The following is an 18,289-nucleotide window of genomic DNA, read 5'->3' as shown; positions in this document are numbered from 1 at the left end:
AATCTTTCTGCTAGATTTGAGCTAAGTTCTCTAGTGTGGCAAAGACTTGAGGTTTTAATGTCAGCGTCAGTGGTCCTGGCTCTGTGCATCCCGCCGGTTTCCATAGATGGTTTATTATTTTCTCTGATCTCAGGCTCTTCCCGGTTACTCTCACATTTTTTCTTTGTATGTTGTTCAGCCACTCAATTAAACTCCCACTATTTCTGAGGTTTTTGGTCTTCCTCCCGTTCCATTTTGTTTGGAAAGCATGCTTGATATGATTTTAGTCCTGTTAGACTTTTTGAAATCTAGTCTGTGTCCTGTTGTGTGGACTCTGGGGGCTGTTCCGTGTTTCCCTGGAACAGAGCGTTCTCCTGTTGCCAGGTGGAGTTTGCGGTGTCTGTCTCTTAGGTCCTCTCTGTCTGCAGTGTTGTTGGCATTTTTTATTTATCATTACTCTACCTGGCTATCCCAGCTCACTTTTGAATTAGTGGCCCCTCTAGCTGTTACTGTAAAGCTAAGGATTTCTCCCTTTAATTCTCAGTTTTTGCTTTATGTTCCTGGGGGTCTGTTAGGTTTGTATATGTCTGTACTGATTTATCTTTTTGGTAGATTGAGGCTTTCATCAATGTCACATGGCCTTTGTCTCTTGTAAACTTTTTTTCTTAAGAGTTTGTTTAGATTTTACTGTAGCCGTTCCAATTCTCTTTGGGTTATTTTTTCTTTTGGGTCTTTGGTAGGGAGTGCCCTTTCCATCCTTTGACTTTTAACCTCTTTGTGACACTAGAGGTACAAATGAGTCTCTCCCTGGGTAGTGGATCCTTTGTGAAAAACCTGATCTGTTCCAGTTGGGAAGCTTAATGCATTCACCTGAACAGTAACTACTGATGTCATAGCCTGTCTCGTCCCTTGTTTCTCTTATTTCTGTGATCTTTGTCAGTTTGATATTACTAGCTTTTTTTGTTAATATTTTAAAGATTTTTTTTTCTGATTACCACAGGGATTGCTTGTAATATTCTAAAATGGCAAAAATAGTTCACATTTATGCCAATTTAATTTCCATTTTGCAGAAACTAACCCTCTGTGGCCCCTTCATGTCCTTTTTATTACTAATGGCATGGACCTTATCTTTATATTTTGTACACACACTGACAAACATTCACGATGACTGTCACGCATTTTTCTGTCTTACCATGTAGAAGAGTCACAGACCACAAGACCATAAGACTGTGCGGGTATTCGTTTTCACAGAGACTGTGTCTCCATACAGCTTTTAATTGTTGTCTGTTCTTTCATTGCAGCCTGAAGAACACCCTGTAGCATTTCTCATGGGAGGGACATGTTTAGGGGAGGGAACTCACCCACCCTTTGCTCATCAACAGTGTCCTATTTTTCTCTTGTTTTTGAAGGACAGTTTTGATAGATACAGAATTCTCTCTCTCTCCCTCCCCCCTCCCTTCCCCCCCCTTCCCTGCCCCCCCTTCCCTGCCCCCCCCCCTTCTGGCAGTACTTGCTTGCTAGGCAGGTGTCTGCTGCTGAGCCACGCTCCCTGCCCTTTTTGCTTTGGTTTTTTTGGAGATGGGGTCTCACTTTTTGCCCAGGCTGGTCTGGTCAGTGATCCTCCTATTTTAAGCTTCCTCCTGTCTCTGGGGTGATAAGTGTGGACCACTATGGCCAGCTTTTCTCTGTTGAGATGGTGGTTTCATGAACTTTTTTTTTTTTTTGCCTGGGGTGGCCTGGAACCACAATCCTCTTGATTGCAGCCTCCCAATTAGCTAGATTACAGGTGTGAGGTGAGTCAGCAGTGTCCTGCTTTGGGTTGCATTCTTGGTTGACAAGTTCTTTATGTCAGCATTTCAAGTATATCATCCCACAGCTTTTGGTGAGAAAGGTTTCTACTGAAAAATGCATTAGTAATTTGAAGATTCCTCATGTGAAGTGAGACTCTTTTCTCTTGCTGCTGTCCTGTGACATTGTGCCCTAGCAAGAGTCTCATTTATCTGCTCTTACTTGGATTTGGTTGAGCTTCTTGCATTTGTGGAATCATGTCCTATGAAGCAGTATGCGCTGTCTTGAGTGTCTTAAATGAGTGGTACCTTTGGTGTATTGATACTTTATTATGAGATATAGATTTCTGACTTTAAATTTGTCTACATAGCCCCTGTGTCTTCAGGTTCTGCACACACAGACTCAGGTACTGAGCATTGTCGTACGTGAAAGGAAGCTGTGTTTCATTTGAACACAAGACTCCTTTGCTTGCTGCTGCTCCTAGACAGCGCAGTACAGCAACTGTTCACACAGCGTTTACGCCAGATCAAGTGAGATGACTTCAAGTATACAGGAGGATGTACATCCTCTACCATTCGTATGGGGTATTCAGGCAGGTTTTGATACTCGCTAGGGGGAGAGGGTGTCTTTGGAACTATTCTCCATGGATAGATGCCAAGGGATCATAACTTTACAGCACTGTGCATCATCTTACAACAGTGGAGACGCTCGGGAGGCTTGCCCTGCTTCTCTTGCTTCCAGCCCTGTTCCTCAGAGAGAGCTACCTTTTCTTTTGGCTGTTCTGTTATTACTCAGTTCTTTTTTATCCCTGTTGCCCAAGTAATTTTGCATATCCCATTTTCTTCCTGTTTTCCAACTTTATCTGTTATGTATTAGTTAGCTACCTGCTCACAATTTACAAGGGCCATTTGGCATTTTTATATGTTCTCCCTGTCTCTATGTCCCCAACCTTTTCAATACTGTTGTATCACTGTTTCTGTTAAATCATTTACAGAAACAATGTTTAGATAGGATTAATTCCATTTCATTCTTGTACAAGCTTTTATTTGAAGTTAAGTGTTCTTTTTGTTAGTTGCATAGTTTTCTACGTACATAGCTTTTCCTGTTTTCTTTTGCTACTGGAGCCTCTCATAGTCTTCTGTTTGGACTGACTCCTGTCTTGAGCAGAGGAGAGCTATGTGCCATGTGTGTCTTCCTTCATCATTGCACATGCTTTTGCCTCTCACTCATTCCCTGTTTGCTGCTTCCCATGGAATCGTGGAGTGGAGTCTTCAGTGACTCTGGGAGCACTTGAGGGTACACTGTTGTTGTTGTTGAGGTATTGGTTTTGAACTCAGGGCTTTGTGCTTGCTAAGTCAGCACTCCCACTCATGTAACTAAAGTGGTAACAATTTGGGTTTTAAACAGTTTTCCCTTTAGAATTTTGAATGTGTTACTCTATTACTTTCTGTCTTTAGGTGTTGTTACTGAAATTTAATGTCACTCTTCCCATTGTGTCCTGTTTGATTCTTTGGAAACTTTGGGTTCCTCACTGTTCTTTATTCTTGCTGTGATTATGTGTTGTGAATCTTTAAAAACTCACTCTTGAGGTGTTGTCCTCTCAGTATGGAGATGCATGGCCTGCAGCCCTGGGAACTTTAAATATTGCCTCCATCTATCGTCTGTTATAATTTTAGTTGTTGTGTTGAAACAGGAACTCACTCTGTAGCCCAGGCTGGCCTCAAGCTTGCGATCCTCCTGCACCTACCTCCCGAGTGTGAGGCTTGAGGCCTGTGCCACCATGCCTAGCTGATCACCTTTAAACTGATTTTTTCATGATCTTTAAAACAATTTTGTGCAAACTTTAATCCCAAACTCCCAGAAGCTCTTTTTTGTTCTTTGAGTGTTCCCTTGTTATAAGCATTTTGTTCTTGTTTCATAGATGTGATATCTTTTTTTTTAAGAGTATTTATTTTTTCCTTTTAAAGTTTTCTTTATTCATTTCTTGAATGTACCTTTTTTTGTCCTCTTTTTTTCTTGTTTCTCTGGCTTCAAGTTGAGTAATTTTTTCAAATGTCTGGTGATTCTTGGTGGACTGTTTAGACTTGAAAGTCACATGCTGTGAAGAAGTCCTTGTGCACAGGCTGGCTTCTGACTGGTCCACTTTTCACTAGAGATTTCAGGTGGCAGGCCAGCTGCTGTGTCAGATGCCTTCAAACATCAGCATATCCCACAGCACAACTTGTCTTCATATGGTGTCCTGGCACTGGGCTGGGTCCCCGTGCAGTGTGCTTTCAGTTATTCAAGTGTCCCATGTCCTCGGCCTCCCCTGGATCCCTGCAGGCACAGATTAGGCAAGAAAGGAAGAAGCAGGTGGCTGCGTGGCGTGAGGTTGGGCTCCTTCTAGAGCTCTGTTCTGCACTTACCTTCCCCAGGTGTTTCCACTTGCCCCAGGTGGAGCTGCTGCAGCCTCCTCTTTCCTGCTAGTTAGGGTACAGCCTTTCCTGGCCTGCACTCAGTCCTCACTTGTCTGCCTTCTAGAATTTGGTCACTGTCCCTCATCTGACATTTCCTCCTCTCCAGTTGTGTCTTTATGGGCTTACGCTTTGAAAAGCATTCTTAGTTGTCATTTTAATGAGGGACATGGGGTGGGGGAGATACTGAGCCTGTGTGTTCAGCAGAGTGTAAGCTCTTCCCTGCAAAGAGGCCTAGGAGCACTGCCACCGTGGTGCGTGTGCTGCAGGACAGTTGAGTATTGGAAATTTCTAGCTCACAGGAGGAAGGATGGGGATCCAGAGGAGATTGTGTTATGGGCCGGATTCTGTTCAGTACACGTGAACATGGCTATGTAAAAAGACTCCTTTCAGTTCCACGTACAGACTCTTACCAGGCTTGGGTAAATCATTTCTATAACATTTATCATTTTATTCCAAATATATATTCCAAATACATACATATATTCCAAATATATGTAATTCCTCTGCTTTAACTAAATCTTTCTGATACGTATTGTTAGTGGTGGCTGACGGTGACTACTTCTGTTCTTAAGAGGCTTTAGCTTAGTTTATGCAGGACCTTCAGGATGTGTGCTGTTCCTGTGCTCTCAGTACCTCTTGTGGCTAGTGCAGAGGGTTCAGCCCCTCTGGATGGATGGTGAAGTTAGAGCTGGCTGAGTGTGCCCCCATGCAGCCGAGTGACGTCAGGGAAGGGAATAGACCTGTACCTCCTACTGGATTTTTGAAATCCTCTAAAACTTAACTTCTCAATTTTAGTTAGAGCCATCAGTGTTTGAAAACAAGCTTTTGGATTTTTCTCCAAATTGGTTATTTCTTTCTCCAATTTTATCTGTTTTCATTTTTACTTTTTTTTTGGATTATATATATTTTCACAGGTTCTTGGTTCATTTGAACTTCAGTTTTCTTATATCCATAACAATTTCTAATTAAAATGTTTGTGTGACGTTAAAACTAACTCAGAATGATCCACATCACAAAGATACTTCATGTTCTTTCAACAATTTCTTACTCACTGATTTCATTGTGGTCTGAAATTTCAAATTTGGTTTGGAATGTAGTATTTATTTAAACCATCCGTTTTTAGTGATTCATGTCTTTCTCACCTCTTAAAATAAGCCCTTGGCCGATAGAGTACAGAGGTTTAGTGAAAAGTGGTTGCGAAAGTCAGATCTCCAAACTGAAGAAAGAGGCAGAGCTAGATTATTCTGATTCTACTGTCCAGTCCATCTGTAGATAAGAATTTTATCTTGAGTTATTAATTTTGTACAAAAGCGAAGCAGGTGCTCATCCCTCTGTCGTATTTGACCTGTTTCTGAGAAGCAGCCTTTTTTCTTACCTTACATTTTCTGTACTGTTAGAGACATTTCTGTGTCCAGGGCAGCCGTAAGCCATGGTAATCGTTATCACCCATGTGAGTTGTTTCTGAGATTCTGATATAAATACATGACTCTGCTCTCTGATTCCCCAACTTTGCGATGGTGGTTTGTTGTCAACGTGTAATTGCAAAGGCTTTCTTGATTTTAAGGAGGGAAGCATGCAGTCATAATTACTCTCCTGAAAACGTTTCTTGAGATGAAGTTTTCACAGACTTCTTATGCATGGCATCCGTGAGTTTCTTAAAGTCAGCCCTAGTTGACAGTGACTCTGGGAACATGGGGGCTTCAGAGACAGCTGTGTGAGACACTGACAACCCCAGGCTCTCCAGCACCTTCCACTACTGCACAGCATTCATATGTGGCCAGACTTTTAAAAATGTACTTAGCTTACCTACCTGCCATTTTTAATATTTTCCAGTCTTCTTGAAAAAAGTTATTGATTTGACCTCCTACCTAAAATAATGTTCTTTAGATCTAAAGCTGGTTAGACATATTATCTGACTGAGTTTACTGAAGCAAAAACATTCCATAACCTTAACCTTTTCCCTGACCCCCTGCTTTTAACAACTGCCGACATAGCTTTATGCTGTTATGTGACCATGCTCCGATGAAATCTGTCAAACAGCTCCTTGAGTTATTAGGCTGTCTGAGTCTGACCTTTCTGCAATCAAAGATATATGACTTAAGGGCTCGGATTTGCCATGGCAACCGCTCCAATTTGCCGCCGTGAGAAAAGGTCTAATTGTTGCAGAAATTTAATGATCTAGAGCGACATCAGGGCTGTGAGATTTTATGAACTGTTTACGCCGTCATTTTCATTCTGTTAATGCAGTCTTTTCTTGTAACCCATTCATGGCTAGAGCATAAGCGATTGTGTTTTATTTAAGATATCAGCGCATGTCGTGAGGACTGTATCACAGAGCATGTGGCCATATCCCCACCCCATCCCACCCCGTCTGAGAGGCCTCCAGTGTGTGCTGGCATGCATTGCACTTCCAACATCTTCCTGATTGTCATTTTTTTCAAAGATATTTTAACTGCTTACACTTTTTTCCAGACCACGTCCATCATGGCGTGGAAGGCACTGTGCCTTCCGTCCTCCTCTTATCTGTTGGGAAGCAGTGGGGACCACAGGCATCAGAGCACTCTCCAGGGCCCTTCCGAATCCTGTGTTTGGGGAGCAGGAAGGAATCGTTCACTTAAAATTCTACGGAGAATTCTCTCGCATTGTGGATGGTGCCGTGGACTGCTTAGCTAGGACATTTCCACTTCAGTCCCAGGAGCATGAAGTACTTGTTGCATTTGTCCAGAATGGACAGAGAAATTCTTTAAATTATGGTTTTTCCTTCAAATAAACTAATGGAGGGTGACATTTAAGGGGAATTGAAAGGGAATGTATTGTATTGTTAAGTAGTCATTAACATTTAAACTCAGAAAATGGTTGATAATGTATCATAAAAAAATAAGTGGTGCCTTTTCAGCCGTCTGAGAATTGAGGGATATTTTTTGTTCAGAAAAAGTCTCACTTGTTGTCCAACGAGACAAAAGTCACCTACGCAGAACTGCTGTGAAGCCCCGCACTTTATGAGGTGGCTCTGCCAGAGCTCAGGAGCGCCGGGCAACACCTGCAATCTGGGCTTGAGTGCCATACAGTACGGCACAAGCGGTGGGTGTTTTATTAGCAGCAGTGCATCTCAGCTCGCACACAAAACCACGAAAAGCCCACGGTGCGACTATGCTTGGAAGTCATTGACAACGCCTTTTTATCACGTTAGAGTGCCACCATCTTACGCGTGCCATGTGTTACGTCAAGGTTCTGTTTGTTTGTTTCAGATGTAAGAAAAACAATAGATGATTTAAAGAAAGTGATGAAGAACTTTGAATCCAGAGTTGAATTCACAGAAGATTTGCAGAAAATGAGTGATGTAGGTATTTGTTTGTAGTCTTACATTCTTTAGAAGATATTTCTAAGAAGTGTTTGTATGTTGAAGATCTCTTAGAGCCAGGGAACAAATTGTTTGATGTTTCAGATGCTTTCAGGCATCCTCCTTGGGTTGTATGATTGTTTTTGTGGTAATTTTAATATTTGGGGTTCTGTATTGTTAATATGTTTATTTTGTTTGCTTAAAAACTTAGGCTGCAGGTGACATTGTTGACATAAGAGAAGAAATTAAAAGTGACTTTGAATTTAAAGGTAAGCAGTGAGATCGCTGTGTGCCGTTGTTTAGGTGTTTGCCATTTGTGTTGATTTTTAAGGGGTGTTTGTTGGATGGCTGGAATTTATGCTATAATACTTTAAAAAACTCTTAGGACACAAACATTCATTTCACTCACCTGTTAATCTTCATGCAAACATGAGGGTAAGTATGTTTTGATGCAGAACCTGCTGTCCACTCTCCACTACTGCATGTGAGTGCTGGGTGGCTTGACTTCTTCCTTTCTTCTCTCCAGTGAGCTCAGAAGATGTCTGTGCTAGACATGGGTCTGTTCTTGATTTCACCTATGAACTTGGCCAAGCCAGAAGATTCCTTGTGCGAGTTTTTCTCTTTTAAAACCATAGCTTTAGATGCTGTTTGCTTTAGCTGCTCCTTTCATGGAGTGTGAGGGGCAGCCAGCACACGCAGGTTGTCTCCACGTTTGCCAGGCTGCAGCTTCTTCGCCTGCTGTCAGTTTTGAAAGCATTACAGTTTATAATTTCCATTGTACAAAACTTGTAGCTTTATTTTGATTTTTAGAGTGCACATTTTGTAGGTAACTGAGGAGAGTTGGTTGAAAGTAAAGCTAACTTTTGAAGCTATGTTCTAGCCATGGTGCCTGTACTGATGTGGCCTCAGGAGTAACAGGAGGTGGTGGAGGCTGTGGAAGGTGACCTAGGGGACAGGAAGGAGCAGGGGGGATGTCGTGCACACTGCCAGTCTGAAAGTCTGAAGAAAAATTCTCACCACAGTTTAGCCTGTGCTACTTCACAGACTAAGGCTGGGAATCATAATTTTGATCTTTTTGTTTGTTTGTTTTGTTGTTGCTTGTTTTGAAACAGCATCTCTGTGCAGCCCAGGCTGGCCTGAAACTTGCAATCTTCCTGCCTCAGCCTTTGAGTGCTGGGATTACAGGTGTGTGCCACGTCAGGCAATATTGATATTTTGAAATTTCGAATATTGCTGTGATTTGAATCTGTAACAGAACTCGGTCAGATGGTAGTGCAATATCTGGTAACACAGCATTTTAGACTTCTCCCATTACTTTCTTCAAAGTTTTGATTTGCTCTATTAAGAAAAATCTACTTTTTAAATGAAAATCAGGTAGTTTTGAGTTCACATGTGATCCATCTCCTGCCCTCCTATGACAGTGACAAGTAAAATAAGGCAGAGATGTAGATGTATAAAATTACAAGAGAACGTCCTGAGATGAGCCTCTATCCTCTCCTGAGAGGTCTGCTGTTAGCTGTGCTGCTGTGTGAAGAGAGCATGGCCTTTCCTGTTGCATTAGATGGCAAATGGTGTTGCTTGTGTGAATTTGTGATCGTGTGCAGTGTGGAGTCTCTAGAGCAGCGCTTCACAAACCTTGCCGTGCCCGTGTGTGCTCTGCAGTCCTCTTGAAATATGGATTGTGACTCAGCAGGTGAGGGAGGCCCCAGCGTCACATTCCTCAAATGCTCCCGAGGGTGCAGTACTGCAGTCCATGGCATTTCCAGTTGCAGGACTTTGACAGATGCTCTCCTGCGTCTCTCATGTTTAAAAACCATGCCCCGTCTCACATCTCCACCCCATAGAAAAGCTCACCAACTCAGGACTTGCACCTTGTCGGTGTTGACTATCAAGTCATGTCTTCCAATATTTCTTTCATTTTTAAATAGCAAAACACCGAATTGCTCATAAGCCTCATTCTAAACCCAAAACTTCAGATGTTTTTGAAGTGGATTTTGCCAATGACGTAAAATCCAAGGATTTGCTGGCTGATACAGAACTGTGGGCCCGACTTGAAGAACTAGAGAGGCAAGAAGAGTTGCTGGGTGAGCTCGACAGGTAGGTTGCGACCAGTTGTCCTCCCAGAGACCGTTTCTGTACTGCTTCTGCATTAGTAAGTGGTATGTGTGTGCTGTAGGAGACGCAGAGGGCATGGAAGATTAAATGAGTCCTTCCACCCCAGGGGAGTGTCGTTTCTGTGACGTGCTTCTAAGACTGTGTGCGCATACTTAAAACACTATCTCCAGCTTTTGTTTGGATTTCAGCTGTATTATAAATAATAAAGCAATTATACCTCATTGTTGTCTTTTAATAATTATGGATGCATTAAGGTTTTTTTTTTTTTTTTTTTTTAAGATGTAACTATTTTATTTTTGTGGTGCTGGGGATTGAACCCAGGCAAGTGCTCTACCACCAAGCCACACCCTTTACTCCTAAATATTAAATTTTAAATGATGTGTTTTTATACTCAGAATAATGTTCTACCTTTGAGTGACTTGTTAAAAGGAACATTTGCTTTGAATTTAAATTCCATACTGTAAAACATTTCTCCTTGCTTTCCATTTGCGAACTTTCTGTTTATTGAGAGGCAGTTTGTAATCTGGTCAGGTAGTTCTGTGTACGAGAAACTTCTCCAAACTGCTGTTTGAAATACACATTAGTGCTTACTTAGAGTCGTCAGAGTGCTAAATGAAGTCTGCCACTACAGAAGTTCCTGTATTATTTTGCTTAAATGATGCACCATACGCAGTAATTAGTTTCTGTGAAAAATAGGACAAGAAGCACAAAAGCTTTTCCCCTCACATTTCCCCTATAAATCCTTAGGTCTTTCTGATGAACTGGAGCTATTTCATTTTTAAAACCATACTTGAATCCTGTGATCTTCTTAGTCATGGCTCCCTTCTATTTTTGCACGATGGTATTTTGTCGTAGTGCATTTTTGGTTTTGTTATTTTTGTAAGGTCCTCAAATCCTTTACAGAATGTACATGATAAATGGTGCATTTGTGTGCATATGTAGAAATCCTTTATCTTTAAAAATCACAATACACGTGCTGAAGACACTCTGAGGATAGAAATAGGTCATGAAAATGCTGTAGTTCTGGGACTTCAACTAGAAATTCATATTCTTTGGATTTCTTATTGTATGGTTGGTATTGTACTTGTATTGTGTCTGGCCAGTATCCAAAGATAAAAAAGTAAACCTCCTATATTGTGCTTATGTTTGAGCAACTGCAATCTGCAGAAATAGCATTGGAACTAGTTTTTTTTAAAATTTATTTCAAAACATTTTTTTTCTTTTTTTAACCTAGAATTTTGGTTTAAAAAACTAGTCTTAAAATTTGTCCACTGAGAACAGAATCTGTGAGATTGTGGTGTGTTTGTCTCATCTTGCTGATGCTCTCTTTCTTGTTACTAGTAAGCCTGACATGGTGCTCACAAATGGAGCAGTTGCTGCCTCTTCTGAAGAGGAGGGGAACGATGAGAGCCCAGCGGGGAGCGGGACACACCAGGCAGCAGAGCATCTCCAGGAGGTGGGACGCTCAGAGCCGTCATACAGCCACAGTGATCCTGAGTCCCACTGCTCAACCAACGGGTCAGGTTCTTACTACAGTGATGAAGATGAAGATGATGGTGATGGTGACAGTGATGGTGACACTTCAGGGGCTGGAGAAAATTCTGTACCAACCATATATTTTTCTCATACTGTTGAACCTAAGAGGGTTTGTATACTTTTTAACTTCACTAATTTTGTGTGTAGTTTGATCATCATATATCATCTGTGTTTTTAAGAGAAAAATACTAAGTGATTAAGATTATTGGTCCTGCCAGACAGGAAAGCCATGTTTGTCTCTTGTTCTGACCAGTTCATCATGAAGGAAAGGGTGAAGAGGACTCTAGTCACTTAGCTGGTGTTGGCTCATTGCTCTCACACGCCACACAGGCTGTGAGCTGCTGGGCTCTGGGTGGCGATCAGTGTTGAGTGGCACCTGCTGGGGTTCCAGCTGCCCCACTAAGAACTCTGCAGTCACTAGGTTGTGGCAGTGGGGTGTGTTGAGGGTGCTGAAATGACTATAAGGTTACTTCAGGAATTGTATTATCCCAGGTGGTGGTTTTTCTACATGGACATCAAACACATTGCATCAGGAGCGCACAGGAAAATCTGTGTGATGTAAAGGTCCATTGGTTTTCTGCAAAGTAAACATAAAACTTGTGAGAGGCTGAATTTGGAGCTTTGGGGTATCACCCTTTCCTTTAGGATCAGAGCTTTTCATCCCTTCTGTGCTCAGTGGTAGAGTTCCACTGTTGGAAATGGTCAAAGCACACTGTTATGGTTGAGGAAGTTGGGCTCCCTGCAGTCCACCTGCTCCGTCTGCTCTGTGCAGTGCTCTACGGCTCCAAGAACTCATCCTCCTAGTTCTTCCTTCTCAGGGAGACTTACGGCCTAGATGACATGTTGCTGCTCCACAGCAAACAGGGATGCCTCCATGTCTGCTAAGTGTGCTTCCTGCATGCGTCCTGGCTCCCTGGTCAGAGTCTCGGATCTGCCATTATTAGTCACTGAGACATGTTTAGAAATGATTTCATATTTCTTAGGCCCCTAAAGCTATCTCTGCTCCAGTATGAAGTGAAATAATGATATGGTGTGTATATTTCTCCAATACATTGAACTAAAAGTATCCTTGGAATTCTTTGGAAAAGTTGACTGAGATTGGTAGCCAGAAAAAAAACGTTTTGTGGTTCTGTTTCCTGCTTTCACTTTTTCTTTATTCACTTAGATGAGACAGAAAAATAAGGGCTCCTTTCAGGAGTGTTAGGGAAAGTGTGTAAATGCCCAGTTACAAACAGGACAGTAATATAAGCACCAAACACAGTGGCTTTTTACGCTTTAGTCTGACTCATTTTTTGAAATCAGAAGTGCTTTGAAAATTCAGTTGGACTGGAGATAGGGCTTAATTGATAGAGCGCCTGCCTACCAAGTGTGAAGCCCTGAGTTCAAACCTCAGTACCACCAAAAAATAAAATAAATGAAAAAGTAGATAAGCATTGTCTGGTACTGTTTTTCTGACTCACGTGCTACAGTCTTGCTCAGTGTTTCTTTTGGTAATTGTGCTCTTTGTTTTGAAATACATGGTTTATGCCAGAAACTTGTGTCAAAGTGGCAGGGAGAGGCAAAGCACCTAGTACATGCAGTGTGCAGGCAGCATGCTTTGCGTCTGTACAGCTGTGAGGACCGAACACCAGGGCTGGTCGTTAGTGGGAAGGTGCGATCCCCAGCATGGAAACACGACACAGGATGTTCTGACCCTGTCTCTTTCTGCCGAGTCTCTAATGATGCACTTCATCTGTTTTCCTGTGGGTCTGGATTTGATCTCTCAAGGCTTGTTGTTTTGCTATTAAACTGTCAGGTCCGAATAAACACTGGGAAAAACACCACCTTGAAGTTCAGTGAGAAGAAGGAAGAGGCCAGGCGCAAGCGGAAGAGTGGTGGTGGCCACGCTGCCCACGAGCTGCCCATGATAAAGACTCCCGCAGACATCTACAGGTGAGTGGCTCCGCGCCAGACACAGGGCCAGTCTTGTGTCTTCTTGTTAGCGTTTTCATGCCCTGTGCTTGTGTACGGTAGAAATTGATAAGTTGATACGTGGTATAAAACTGTATAAAACTTTGGCAAATGAGGCTTTTCTCAATCACCTAACACCTGCTTACAGCAACACGTTGCTTTATAGACTTTTATGTGTGGGGTTGCAGAGTCACTGTGAGTGTGACTCTGCACATGTGTTAGATGGGGTACTGTCCCAGGAAGCTGGAGGGCGCTGTCTAGGGAGGACTCACAGCTGTCCTCAGTCCTTCCCGTGGGCCAGTTCTTGACGTGAGGGCCCTGGCCTTGCAGAGCCTTCGTGGACGTGGTGAACGGCGAGTATGTCCCTCGCAAGTCCATCCTCAAGTCACGAAGCCGGGAGAATAGCGTGTGCAGTGATGCCAGTGAGAGCAGTGCCACCGAGCTGGAGGAGCGTCGGGTGCCAGCAGCGGGCAGCGAGGCCAGCGAGAGCCCTGTGGATGGGGAGCCTCAGCAAGATGCACAGCCAAGGTTTGCAGGGACGCCGGAGGTACGTGCCGTTCATCCGCTGTCCTTTTTGTCATTGCAGCACAAGGACCTGTGCTTGCTTGGCAAGCACCTTGCTCCTGAGTGGCACCTCAACCTTTGGGGTTTTCTGTTTTCTTTTTCAGATAGCATCTTGCTCTACCTTGCCTGGGCTGGTCTTAAACTTGTCACTCTCCTGCTTCTGCCTCCGAGTAGCTGGTATTACAGGCATATGCTACTACACCTGGCCTCATGTAGTGTTTTTGATCAGTTTTTGCTATTTAATCTGAAAAGTCACATGATCTCATTAATTCTGTGTACTTTTGTGCTTTTTAAAATAATAATTTGTAAAACAGATTAATAGCCACCAGGCAACACAATAAAGATATTGTGGTATTAAAATAGTCGAAAAAGTTTTTAAAAAGTATTGCCTGTCTTGAAGTTTTGTTTCTGTCTATTGAGTATTTAAAAACAGCTTAGGTGGCATATGTGGTTCATTTTTGACTGGAAAATCATTTAGCAGTGTATAGACACAGTCTAGTTATTTTCTGCTCATTTAAATATCGGGTCATGCTCTTCTCTTTAGGGCTCTGGCAAAGTTTGAGAACACATACCTGTCAGGTAGTTGTGCAGGGCCCTGAAGGCTTTGGCCTGCGCCAGTGACACCTGACTCTAGGGGTTGGGGTCATTGTCTAGTCTAACCCTTGTCTCAGAAAAGTCAGAATGCATGTGCACACTGCGCCCAGTGTTGCGGGGTGGACGAGAGGGTGGGGGTCTTGAGATGAAATAGGAATTCCTGTCTGTGATGTACTTGGCTGTGGTCCCCACGGTACTCAGGCGTGCTATGTTATTCTTGTGTTTTGCTGGGTGTTTGAAGTCGTCAGTTTCAAAAGCACTTAGGCCGGCTGGGCACGTGCATGAAATGCCAGCTACATTCAAAGACAGAGGCGGGAAGAGCAAGGGTTGAGGGCAGCCCAGGCAAAGTTAACATGAGATCCTATCTAAGCATAAACTGGACGCAAAAGGACTAGAGGTGCTGTTCAAGATGCTCTGAGTTCAGTCCCATTTACGATCACATGTCTAGAAAAATACATGAGTATAAGCACATAGGAGAATGTCACTGAGCAGACCAAGTGGTGCTAACCACACTAAGTGGCAGTTGGGGATTGAGATCACTCTCGGTTAGGGCCACCTGGGAGACTGGGATGGCGCTGTGTGTGTGTGTGTGTGTGTGTGTGTACAGTGGTCTTAGGTGGCCTGAAAGTGTCTTTCTTTGCTTGCTCGATTGCCACAGTGTTAGAACACAGGCGAGGGGTGCAGACTCTTGCTGGTAAGGATTTGAAAGCAGAGCTTCTGTCAGGACGTCAGGACTTAGTATGACATCGGGATGTGTCGCCTGGTTAGCTTTTCATTTTATATTGAGCTGTCTCGGTGGATACCATGAGTGTTTAACAACAAAATGCATTACCCATGATGATGGCAGCCACTTTGAAAGACATCATTTCAGTTTCTTTAAATGCTAGAACATGGTGTCTTTCAAAAGTGTTTTTAAGAGCTGCGGTGTGGCTCAGCAGCAGAGCGCCCACCTAGCAAGCGTGAAGCCCAGTTCAAGCCCCAGCCCTGCCATAAGTGTTTCAAGGTAACGTGAGTGCTCTGCCCCAGTCATGATGAAATGGGGCTGTGAGAAACGTCAGTGTTCAGTTGGAGCCCAGGGCAGTCAGGAGGGCTGGGGTGGGGTGCAGGTGCTACTTTCTAAACTACTTAAGTGACACTTTGTCTGAGTTAATTTCCAACTCCAAGTAGACAAAGGGAAGCAAACTTCTATGAAACCTCACATGTCAAGGTTTGGCTTGTGCATAGTAAATTCTTAGAAGATGCAAGGGAAAAGGTTCCAAATAATAGAAAACTTAAAAATAAAAGAGGCAGCTACTCCTTATTCTTAAGTACTTTTATGTAAATAGGCAAAAAGGTATTTGCAGTGACTTGCACACATTATTTAATTGTTCCATTTGAGCATGCGTTCCACCAGAGTCAGCTCAGCAAACACCTTTTGACATTAAGGAGAAACTGTGCTGTTCTTATTTCCTTCACTGAATTAATTGTACTAAAAGTTTAAACTTGTTTATTCTTACCAGTCTCAGCACTTTCAATTTTTAGTTTTCACTGGCTCTTAAATAAAATTGAGGAAAGATTAAATTAAAAAATTAAATCTAATTGCGTAAATGAGCACCACTAACAAGATGTTGGTGCTGGGGACACTTAGCCAGTGGCCCCACAGGAGCCTGCCTGACACCACCGTGCAGTGGTGTTTATTGTGACACTTTTCCTTTCCATAATAAGTGGTGGCATCATGGAATGTGTAAGGTTGGCAGCCTTTCACTTATCATTGTTTTCTTCCTTTCCACATAAAATAATGCATTTCACATTCTGTGTTCTTATATGTTCTATAAAAGTCACTTATATTTGGTGGTACAATTAATTAAGAAAAATTTGAATGGTACTTGGTTTCTCTGAATAATTAGCATTTGCATGTTAAAGTGTCATCTATTCAAAAATCTTTTAGTGAACAGGATTCCTAATTGGTGAAGAGAGGGGATGGAGTTTTGCAGTCATCTTACTTGGGTCTTACTACCATGAACCTGCTTTTGTCTTGTAGGCATTTTCTGGAACCGTAATAGAGAAAGAGTTTTTGTCTTCCTCCTTGACCCCACACCTGGCCATGGCCCACCCTGTACTGCCCACCATTCCAGAACGGAGGGAAGTTCTTTCAGAAGCACCAGAGGAGCCGGCAAAGAGGGTTTCCAAGTTCAAAGCTGCCAGATTGCAGCAGAAAAACTAGGAAATGGGGTTACACCCTAAGCCTAGGGTGCATTTTTAGAATATGTATAGCAAAATATGTCCCATGTTCAAAATGAGGCATTCTGAGTTTATCCTTGTCAGTGGTATTAAAAAGTCAAAGTCAATGTTTGAATACTTTTAAAATTCAGCTTGTCTATCCTCTGATACTGTTTGTGTTGGTCTTATGATGCAGTGATAGCATTTCGAATTATTTTTCAAAGAGTACTGTTCTTTGCAGCATTTTTGTTTCAAACTAAATACAGGCAGTTTTGTACCAGCTGTGAAGTTGTGCAAACATATGGACCATTTTAAAAGAACTTTTAAAATTTGAAATCGATTCAACAATTATATCACTTGCTTTTGCATTTTAAAGGCACTTTAAAAAAAAAAACTCCTTGTAGGTTTTGCAGCTAGGTGGCTCTTTAAAAAACCTTTGTCCTTCGAACATCAGTCTGTAATCGTGAAGGCAGAAGCTCCATGTGCTCAGTGGGAAGGCTGCTGTGACTGGAAGAATGATATTTTGTAAAACATTTTTTTCAAGTAAAAGTTTTATGAAACTTGGTCTCTAAAGTGTTGTGAATTTTATGATTTAGAATTGAGTATGAATGTCTTTGACTTATCGTGCTACATACACTGCACCCAGATTCTTGAGTACTTGCCCTTCCTAGCCTACTTTTCCCCTCGTTCATACGCTTATGGCCAGGTTATCTTTTGGGAGAGACAGAAAAGTTTTCTAGACACTAAAAAAGACTGGAAGATAACAGGCTTTCATATTGCCAGCATTTTCATTCTTCAGGATTACTTTGCTACTGGTAAGGAACTAAAAAAACACACATACTTGTAGTAGAGCTCCTCAGAGAGATGCTCAGCCTCACACTGGAAGTCATCCTGCGAGTGTCGGCTACCATCAGCTTCACGTCCTTAACAGTGCTGCAATGAGCCGTCAGCGCCAGCCGCCTCTACTCCCGGCTAAGTGTTCAAAGGTGTTAACACAGCTTCTTTGATGACCTCTTGCTTAAGCGAAATTTTATTCTGTGCCACATGCTTTCTCGTAGGACTGAGCCCTTTAGAGATGTGTCATTTCAGGAGTACTGCAGTTAAGTACTTGTCCATGTTTGTGACACGTGAGCTTGCTCTGCATTGCTGCAGTCTGTGTTGCTTCCTCCACCAGGTCTTCCGCATGAAGCAGCAAAGAAAGTATTCAATGACATTGTCTTGTGTGCACACTGTCCCACTCGGTAGCTTCAGGCTTAGTTTTAAGTTGTGACTCAAATTGTACTTTCTTTTTCTGTTTAAGTTTCATTGGGTCAAATTGAATTGTCTGTCCTAAGCCATTGTTAGAGCAGGGGGAGCAAGAGATTGTCTTTTAAAACATTTTATTCTGAACTAATTTTAGTCCTACAAAAAGTTGTAGCAGCAGTACAAAGATTTCCCATGGGCCCCTCGCCTGGCACCAGTGGCTCATGGCTATTATCTCAGCTACTCAGGAGGCAGGGATCAGGAAGAGTGAGGTTCGAAGCCATCCCTGGTAAATAGTTCACGAGACCCTATCTTGAAAAAAAACCCATCACAAAAAAGGACTGGCAAAGTGGCTCAATTGGTAGAGTGCCTGTCTGGCAAACGTGAGGCCCTGAGTTCAAACCCTGGTACCACAAAAAAGAAAAAAAGGATGCTATTCTCCACTGGCCTTCATTCTTTTCAGTTGACAGGATGCCCTTGGACACGCCTCCGGGTCGGTTTGCAGGGTCTCCCATATCCTTTTCTG

General features: G+C 42.6%; 1 protein-coding gene across 5 annotated transcripts in view; it reads left to right on the top strand.

Annotated features, from left to right (window-relative positions):
- Positions 1-17,081, top strand: part of Uri1 (URI1 prefoldin like chaperone) — a 55,232-nt gene extending 38,151 nt beyond the window's left edge. For all 5 annotated transcript variants that reach the window (XM_074058125.1, XM_020151803.2, XM_074058128.1 and 2 more), the window contains 7 exons: positions 7,472-7,563; positions 7,775-7,832; positions 9,492-9,660; positions 11,020-11,323; positions 13,010-13,146; positions 13,495-13,711; positions 16,343-17,081. In XM_074058125.1, coding sequence (XP_073914226.1) covers positions 7,472-7,563; positions 7,775-7,832; positions 9,492-9,660; positions 11,020-11,323; positions 13,010-13,146; positions 13,495-13,711; positions 16,343-16,525 — 1,160 coding nt within the window. In that variant the 3' untranslated portion in view covers positions 16,526-17,081. The remainder of the gene's footprint in view (positions 1-7,471; positions 7,564-7,774; positions 7,833-9,491; positions 9,661-11,019; positions 11,324-13,009; positions 13,147-13,494; positions 13,712-16,342) is intronic.
- Positions 17,082-18,289: the final 1,208 nt, after the last annotated feature.

This window comes from Castor canadensis, chromosome 16, assembly GCF_047511655.1.
Source record: "Castor canadensis chromosome 16, mCasCan1.hap1v2, whole genome shotgun sequence".
Classification (NCBI taxonomy): Eukaryota; Metazoa; Chordata; class Mammalia; order Rodentia; family Castoridae; genus Castor; species Castor canadensis.
The sequence above is the reverse complement of the archived record's forward strand: the minus strand, read 5'-3'. Positions and strand labels throughout refer to the sequence as shown.